The sequence below is a fragment of the Theobroma umbraticum genome, unplaced genomic scaffold (genome assembly GCF_002168275.2).
Source record: "Theobroma umbraticum cultivar Fairchild unplaced genomic scaffold, ASM216827v3 scaffold_146.0, whole genome shotgun sequence".
NCBI classification, from domain to species: Eukaryota; Viridiplantae; Streptophyta; class Magnoliopsida; order Malvales; family Malvaceae; genus Theobroma; species Theobroma umbraticum.
The window spans coordinates 4244263-4253534 of record NW_018397265.1 but is presented as its reverse complement, the minus strand read 5'-3'; the positions used below and the strand labels follow the sequence as shown (position 1 = coordinate 4253534).

At 32.5% G+C, this 9272-nt stretch overlaps 1 protein-coding gene across 1 annotated transcript in view; it reads right to left on the bottom strand.

The window, feature by feature from the left end:
• Positions 1-4028: 4028 nt before the first annotated feature.
• Positions 4029-9272, bottom strand: part of LOC110422800 (uncharacterized) — a 14469-nt gene continuing 9225 nt past the window's right edge. Inside the window, exons 6-13 of the mRNA XM_021436816.2 lie at positions 8696-8790; positions 8400-8453; positions 7872-8009; positions 6218-6275; positions 5971-6085; positions 4833-4902; positions 4633-4704; positions 4029-4448 (exon numbers count right to left, since the gene is read on the bottom strand). Of these exons, the coding sequence (XP_021292491.2) occupies positions 4332-4448; positions 4633-4704; positions 4833-4902; positions 5971-6085; positions 6218-6275; positions 7872-8009; positions 8400-8453; positions 8696-8790 (719 nt within the window). The 3' untranslated portion in view covers positions 4029-4331. The remainder of the gene's footprint in view (positions 4449-4632; positions 4705-4832; positions 4903-5970; positions 6086-6217; positions 6276-7871; positions 8010-8399; positions 8454-8695; positions 8791-9272) is intronic.

Below are 9272 nucleotides of genomic sequence, written 5' to 3'. Positions count from 1 at the left end.
GTTGTTTTAACCACCCAATCAGATAACTTATCCTCCTGAACTTGCAAGGTAACTTGGTTGACTAGTGTGGTTTTGCCCACAACATCCGTCCCGTACACCCCTACCATGCTGATACTAGAATCTTTTAATTCCTCTATAACTCCGTCCAAAACCTCCTTTCTTGAATCAAAAGCCTTAAAATTTTTAGGAGCTACACACTTGGGGGCTTCTAGAACATCACGGTATCCCACTCCGTTAAATTGACAGTACTGTTGGATAATCTGTTAAATTGCCACGCTGGTAGCGAGACTTGAAGTTGTTCTTTGCTTTGTCTTCAAGATCCTTCATTTTCTTCACATCTTCATTGAGTACCTTGTCCACTGTCTTGCACGAAAGCTCGACGTCCGGTTTTATCTTCTCCCCTTTCCTGTCTGCATCATCGACCTCTAGCTGCACACTTGTTCTTTTTGCTTTCAACACCTCAAGTTTATTCTCGAACTTGTCAACATTTTTCTTTTAGATGAATACATATCTCATATGTCGTATAATTTCTTGGAAGATGCCTTTCGCAGCTTCCGAAGAAGCGTTGGCGCAGGCGCCAATAGCAAAACCTTCCATTTTTTTATTCAATAGACAAGTGAACCAAATGAAAGAAGAAGAGAGACCACAGGGGATCGAGCAGACCCAACAATGAAAACAGCAAGAACTAATATATTAACAATGATGTGGGCAAGTGAAAGAATCAGAACGGTGAGAAATTGGAAATGGCGGCTCTCTTCATAAGCTGTAGCTATGAACAAAGAGGCAACTGAGAATCAAAGTGAAAGGCTATGGTTTTTTGGATGGAGAGCAGAGGAATGTGAGAAGCCGACACTTTGAGGTGGAGAACAAGAGAAGAGAAGGAAACAACAGAGCAAAGCGAGAATCAAAGAACGTTGTGTTAAACAAACGTGTTAGAAATTCACACCAAAGCTTTGCATTATGTATCAGAATCATGGGTCACCAAAGGCAAAACATGATGATCGACTCCTGACGTCCATCAAATGAAACACATGGAGTGGTGGCCACTTGCTCAGTTATTGCGCTATAAAGTTTAAAACGGGAGAGCTTTTGTTTCACGTGTGAACAGTATACTGATCGTTCAAATATAAAATAAAGACAAGACGGATAGCTTTCTTTGACGCGTGCAGACTGCTTTTGTCCATTTATAAACCAAGTCTCCATTGTTACGTTTTCATTTATGATGTAGGCTCCATAAATGAATAGTTTGGAGCGGAAGATGAGGCGAAACTGGTCCTTCACAATTGTCTATGCAACTTGTCATGATTTATGAAAGGGGAATAGGAGCTTTTACAATAAATTACCTTACTATATCATTAAATTCCCAATGAATATCGTTTAATGTAAATTATGGTTTTCATGAGAAAAATCAAAAGTCATGACTCTGGTTTAGTATATATTTTTGGAACTTTGGAACAGATAATGGAGAGAACTTCAACCCCATTCCTTGGTGAGAGTTGTAAAAACAAAGAGATTATGGAGAAACCAATTCTTAGATATATTGAGGGGATGTGATGTGTAATTAAGGACTTTTGCAAATCTTTCTCTCATATTTTACACAAATGCACCCTGAAAAAGAAATTAGAATTGTGGCAGATGATGAAAGATGTACAACAGCTCAGGGTCACCATGAGGGAGATGTAAAAGGTACTTAGCTAGTTGATTCTATATTCTTGAAGAGTTAGGATAAATTTCTCCTTCCCAAAATTGTAAATTTGTAAAAATAAAAATAATAGCTACAAAATGTAAGAAAGGGTACTCTATTTAATTTCAATTATTTCCTTGTGGTGATAGTGGTAAAACTTTCTATTTAAACATAATTGAAGGCAAAATATATAATACAAAATATTCGTATTTTATATATTTTTTTAAAGTAATTTATCAAAAATAATTTAAATGCATATCTCTCACTTTACATACTATCAAATTAACGAAAAGCCACTTAATCAATTCTCGACACTAGAATGAATCAAGATCAATCAACACAAAAGGAATCAATACATGATTTTTATTCACTAACTTAGCTTTCATAAGCTCATTTATACCACTAACTTAAATATAATAACATTAACTACTAATCATTCTATTGTTCCAATTTCAAGTTTTTTTCACATATTCACTTAATCAATCAACTCTTAAATCTCATAAATCCTAAAATTACATATGCACCTTGGTGAGTTTAAAAATAGAAAAATTAAAATCAACTCTTAATAAAAACAATAAAAGTTAGATTCGGGACAAATAATCTTAATTGTAAAATTCTTGAATGATAATATTTAGAGTTTTAATTTTTCACTTTAATTTAAATTTAAAATTAAACAACACATGTTCATGATTTTGTCAAGTAAAAGGAACAAGATAACATATGAAAATGGAGATAGCACGACGATACGAGAAGAATGGAGAATAAAGTAGAAAAAATGTAAAATAATGGAGAAACCGAAGGGGTTCAGCCAACCAATGTGAGAAAGTAACAAAAAGAAAGACAAAGTTCTCAAAAAAGCTAGAATTTTTTTTAAAGGAAACGACCATTCAATTTTTTATTGTTACCTTTATTTGAAAACTCGGGATTTCAAACATAATGTCGACATTGGTGACTCACAAATCAATAAAGTAATATTTGATACTTTATAATATAATATGATTATAGGTAATATGATTACAGGTAATATGATTACAAGTAATGTGATTGAAAAGAAAGTAATATTACAGTGTTTGGTATACAAGTAAAATAATAATTAAAATGTAAAAAAAATAACATTACAACGTTTGATTTATAAATATTTTGTTATAAATATAATGTTAATTTTTAAAATTACCCTTATTTATTAAAATACAAGTTTAATATATTTGTATTTTTTAGTATTAATTTTTATATAATATGATTTCTTAAATATATTTTTAGTATCATATATTTTATTTTCATTTTTATTATAATTTTATATATTTTATTTTCATTTTTTAACATAATTTTTTATATTATATATTTTATTTTAATTTCTTTTACCTATATCATATAATTTTTAATTTCTTATATTTTATTTTATTTTAATTTCTAATTCTTATATTATATATGTGATTTTAATATTTTTTATTTTAATTATAATATTATAAAATATTTTTAATAAAATAATAAAGTTAAAAGATAAATTATATTTAAGAACATTACAATGCAATCACATTACATTACACTTTATAATGTTACATTTTAATAATATGTTACAAAACAAATATTACTATGTAATTTAATTAAACACATTACTGTACTTTCACTTTCCTTATACCACGCTACCTAAGTTTTGCTCCGCATATCCCATTTGACCTCCCAACTCTACACATGGTTAAAGAAAAAATGGAACCATATTAGGTACACAGCCCATCAACCCCACACTCAGGAGGGACCATAAAATATATTATAACAAAATAGATCCAAGACGAGTTAAAGCCATAGAAACTAATTAGAGTGAGTGATCATGAAGTTCTCAGGTGGTCTACTTACTAATAAACTCATAAAATCTTTTGGACAAAGGAAGTGACGTGCCAGTTATCCAAATATTCTTTACCAAAGATCAGGGTGGAGGTAGAATATTTTTAAAAGGGGTCAAATAGATAAAGATATTAAACAGTAATTTTATATATAATTTAATTCCCCTGGACAATGGTGTTTGTTCTTGGTTGCAAACTTCCTTTAATATGCCACGTAACCCACATAACCTACCATGTCCTCACTTCCTAAAACTGCCAAAATTGGAATCCATAACTGCTCTTAGAATCCATCTCTTGTTTCCGGCTAATGTCTTAAGTCCTTGAGGCTTTCAGGTTAGTAAGTTTGGATACTCGTCAACCTGGAGCTCAGGTTTGTGCTTCTTTACGTTCTGCAAGATTACATTACTTTTGCCTATTGGAAGGATGGTTATAACCTTGAAAGATTGAGCAAGACATTTATCCAATTGATGTACCAACTAAAATAAAGTTATGAGTTGTAACTGATCCCATAGAGCTGAGGAGCTCATGTCATGCATCTCAGTCTAGTATGGGATAAATGAGCATCTATAAACATAAACCAACAGTTTCCACCAAAACAAACATCAGCCTTTCAAAAAGATAAAAAAAAAAGTAGTCTATCAGTTGCCCTTCAAAATTGAGAACGAGCTTGAAAACCAATCTGTATTTGTAACTTGCAAACATATTGACCTTTATAACAAAATATTTACACAGTACAAAATAGAACCGATGAGAAAAATGCGGGGAAAACGTTAAAACAGAAATAGCTATTCCACTTCAAGCAACGTTCATGGTTTATGCTGAGCATAAACAGATGTGCGGATGGCTTGATGAGGAGGAAGAGCTTTTCCGTTCACAAGCACTTGCTCTACGAAATCCACACGAATTGATTTGAACTGGTGATGCTGGAGTAATTTAAAAACAAACAAACAAAAAAGTCAATAAGAAATCAGATAATTCTGATGAGAGATCGACTATACACCAAGAATCCTTGAATTGTTTGGATAGCTAGGTGATACACATATCATGAACAGGCTGCGGTTGCAGCATGTTTAAATTTTTTAGAGAATACAATCTAGGAGACAATACCTTTCCTTTCCAAGAAAAATCCACATGATGGAAATAAGGTTCCAACAATGTTAGTTGATCTCCTTCTTTAATCTGTGAACAGAGGTTTCATTAATTCTAACAAGCAACTCTAAATGACTGATAAGCGGAATCAAGTTGAAATTTAGGAAAAAGGAAAAAAGAAGACAGAGAGGGCATAAAGCAAGAGAGTCAACACTTACTGCATCATTACATATACCATATACTGACAGAACAAAGCAGCTTTGATTTGAATCGCACACCAAAAAGTATCTGCCAAAACCAAAACAAATTTAGCTCATATTTTGCCTAAGAACTCATCACGCAGGATTGGAGGGGAAAATGAAACTATTGATTTCAGTTGATGATGAAATTACGAGCAGCTAACACTAAGACACTGATACAGGGTTCAGTGCCAATAAACAACAGACTTTATGGGGAAAAAATGCTGCTGCCAACTCCTTCCCCCTCTTCCCTTTCTCTCACTCACACATACGAAAATGAAAAGGAAAAACTTATATTGTGACCACAAGGAATCTATATTATGTTTATTGGTTTTATACACAAGAAATAATAACTTATCATATGATTATAAAAGGCAAAGTATCACTCTAGTACACGGTAAACAAGACAGCAACAAACAAGGAAAGAAGAACAAAAGGCAGATTCCTAAAATCTAATAAATCAATGAGATCAAAGAATGGTATCAAGAAATTAGAAGATGACGAAGTGAAAAGATACTTAGAATCATGAAGTTTCATAGAAGAATATACTCCATACTATCAAATGCTTCCTATTTCGTTCAACCAACAAATCCAAAAAGGAATAGAACAAAAGGGGCAGGGCACTGAATTGAAACTTTAACCCACCATGATTTAGTAGAAAGTAATTTCCCTTCACAAAATTACGACATATTACTCAGTTAAAACAAGGGTAGACTCCACCTTGTTCCTGCATGTTTGCAATGAGAATTTTAAACCGCAGCTACTATTCTCTTTATGTGTAAAGACTTCAGAACCTTTCCCATAATATCTATGATCCCTAAAGGCATCATTCTCCTTATTTTAAATAGATCCAAACTGCAACTTATTTAACTTGGAACCCCAACGGCAAATTAAGCTTGCACAAATATTGCAAACCATGCATACTATTTACCAAAGTCAATCTTTTTTAGGGCTTCTAAAAACACAGATGATCTACCATGAGCTAGGATCCAAAACATTTCTACGGGCTCAGAGACAAGCCATACAAATAATATATGCAAGCATAAGATACTTTAAAAGCACTATGTACAGAAATTCAATAAATAGAACAAACGGGACTGTCAAGTAGATTTCTTACAGGGGGGTGATATTCTCATGCTTAACAAACAATACCACTTTTCCCAGTACCGCAACTGCTTTATTCAGACCTTCTGACAGCACATCTAGAGTGACCCTTTTGTACGAAGAGTTCACTAACACAAGAACATGACAATAAAATGTACTCATTATATTCCAAAAATATTACTGATAATTAGTAAGTTAGGCTCACTTGAAATTAATGTGAACCAATAACTAAAGCAAAGTAGAAGAATCAAGATGCTTACAATTAACACGACTGATTGTTGATGCAAAGGAAGCAAGTCTTTTTGCCCTACCATGTCCCTGTAGAAACCCATTTATCACATCAACTCCATTGCAGTGGAAAATGATATTACACAACAAATGAGATTCACCACCAAACAATGTTAATCCTGCCAGTAACAAAACACAAGTTCTCTTTCATCATGTTATGACTCATTGAAAATACAAATTACACCATCTGTTTCACAACATAAGTTCGTGTCTAATCTCTTTCTATCAAAAGCAATTCATGAATGCATGTTGCTCTATCAATGAGAAAGTGAAATGGAAAAGTCAACAAAATCAAGGTACCAGGTTCACAACATTAATTAAGGAAAAATATCCAAAGAACCCTGCACTATGAGTCAAAATCTTAGAAATCCTGTCGCCCTTTCCTCCTCTCTCTTCCAAGCACCAGATAAGTAGATAATAAATTTTGACAGCAAATTGTGTTTTTATTTTAGATACCACCTTCATTTGGCTTTTCTGATGAGGTTTGAAATGGAAAAGGCCATAAATGTGTTTACATGCTAAACTTAACAGAAAAGCTAAGCGAAGCATCATTGCAATTATTCATATACCAGGGGAGTATATCTGAGGAGTGGACAAAAGAAGCTGACTTTGAAGGACTAAAATATTTAAAATTTTATTTAATCACTTTGACATAGTTTTTATGTTCAGTTATTGAACTAATAAGACATTTAGGGTTTATATCTGGCATTCTATATTTCCCTCTTTAGGGTGAAACTGCAACCTATAAGTAGTTATTTTATTTTCAAGTTCTCTAAGTTGTTGGATTATGATAATTGCGATTTAAATTATTGACTGCCGAGATTTTACTGTTTGGTTCTCCCCCTTTTTTCTACCAATGCTTCTTTCTCACTAAATTCATGTATTTGTTTGCTCTTTATCCCTTTCTCTCAGTTCTCCATTTGTCTGCCTCTTCTCTCACCTGTTCTGCATCACTCTCTCCTGCAATTAAGAATGCTGAAATAGACCTAGCTGTCCGGCCTCAAATGACACAGGTTAATTTATTAGAAATTGAGGATTGAAAAGAGGCAGGTTTTTTGAAAAAGAAAAGAATATAGCTTTGCCCCTTACACCCAAGATATATTTCAAAAGTAAACATAAATTTTTATTTTTCTTTTAGATGTTAAATATTTATGTATGCGTTTACAAGGAATTGTATGCAAGTCTGTATTTAACAATTTTAATGTTTGACGTTTATGCAGAAGATTATTTGAATGTTAAAAGACAGAATATTCCACGCATAATTATTTATTTTGACAGGAATTCATGCATAATTATTTATATCTTATCCTCTCTTTTGTTAAATTTAAATGTGATTACTAATAATATTTTCAATTGTTGAGAGGAATCCACATAGTTTTTATAACAAAACTTTTTTAAAATATGGCTTTAGAGTGGTAAATGAGCTCTTATAAAATTTCTCTTATTAAAAAAAAAATCTGGGTAACCTGAGGTGGATGAGGGGTAATTTTTCCCTACAGGACGAGTATCGAAAATGATTTACCAATATGAAGGCAAGTTGGTAGCATCGCCATAACTAGTAGTTGAGGTCTTCAGGCATTTGCCCCCAACCATTCCATTGCCTTCTTAGAAAAGGAAATACATTACCCTCAGCAAATTCTCTAGCTTGTCGAGAAGATTAAGCATCTTTTCAACCTCCTCAGAAGCATTGAGACTTGGATCCTTTAAGGCAGCAGCTTCAAAGCCACTAAGAGCCCTATCATAATTCTCTAGATATTTGTTTACCTGAAAGCAGAAACTTCATAAAAAAATAAATAGGAGAAATGACATGCAGCATTTATTTCTCTTAAGTGGAAAAGAAAATCCTCCATGAGCCTTGTTTACTGCATTAAAGATAGTGAATATATTAAGATAGTGAGACATGTATCTAATCTGACAGGAAGTACTTTTTTAACCTATCAATCTTTGAAACAGAAAAGGGTACGATATACCAATATAATATTATATATATAATATAAAGAGACCAGGCTTTCTTCAGCGAATATCCAGAAATGACATGACTATCAATGACCAGGCATTCAGAGAGATCAGTAATCGTCATTTAAAAGCTAATTCTCAGCAAGTTTATCATTCAAAATATTCTCCAAGAAAAAAGTGATAAAGCAGTCAACTCACTGTTGCACAATTAAAATATAGGTCTGGATTTGACTTCATCCTTTCATCTTTCTCCTGGCACATGGCATTAATAATTAAACCACATTCCATAATAATAACATGAATAGATTACATGTTAAAACTTGTCCAACCTATAAAACATTACTGTATAAAAAATCATTATTGTCACTAAAACCCGCAATCATACAATAACCCTCTATAACTGAACAATCAACTAATGTACATTTAATGATTAGAATAAACTACTAACGATCATAAAATGTATTATGCAGCAAAGCTCTCATCCACCAACTTACAGCATTTTGGTACGCTTTTAAGGACTGCAGAAGCTTGCCATGATCCCATGCCCCAGTTACAAAAAAACTTGTCAGGCAAGCATTTCCCATGTTATCTGTCAAAGGAAAGTAATACATATTAAAGGAATCATAGTTTACAATTTAGATAGGCAAGAGTTAAAAGGTGTTAGTTTTAAATTGATTCTAATTTTGAAATGACAAAAACCATGATAAAAATCACTGAAATAAGTTTTTATCTTAATTTCTTCATGTTCAAAAACCCCTAAGCAATTTGTTTTGAAATGTCAAAGTGTCTTACAACAAAAAGTAAAGGCAATACTTCTCGAATAATTAAATGTACAGGCAAGATTGAACAACATGCACACGTGAGATATATGGAAAACCATGTATATACAAAGAGCTGCGGTTTAAGAAATTTAAAAATTATTTATGTTACCTATAATCTATTGAACCTCAAACATAAGTGCCGAGGTTGGATGACACCACAAAAAAGTGATTTGTAAGACCAAAATCTGATTCAGTCAATGAAATTGACATAGTGCCCATTTGGCCTGGATTTTTTTTTAACTTATTTATC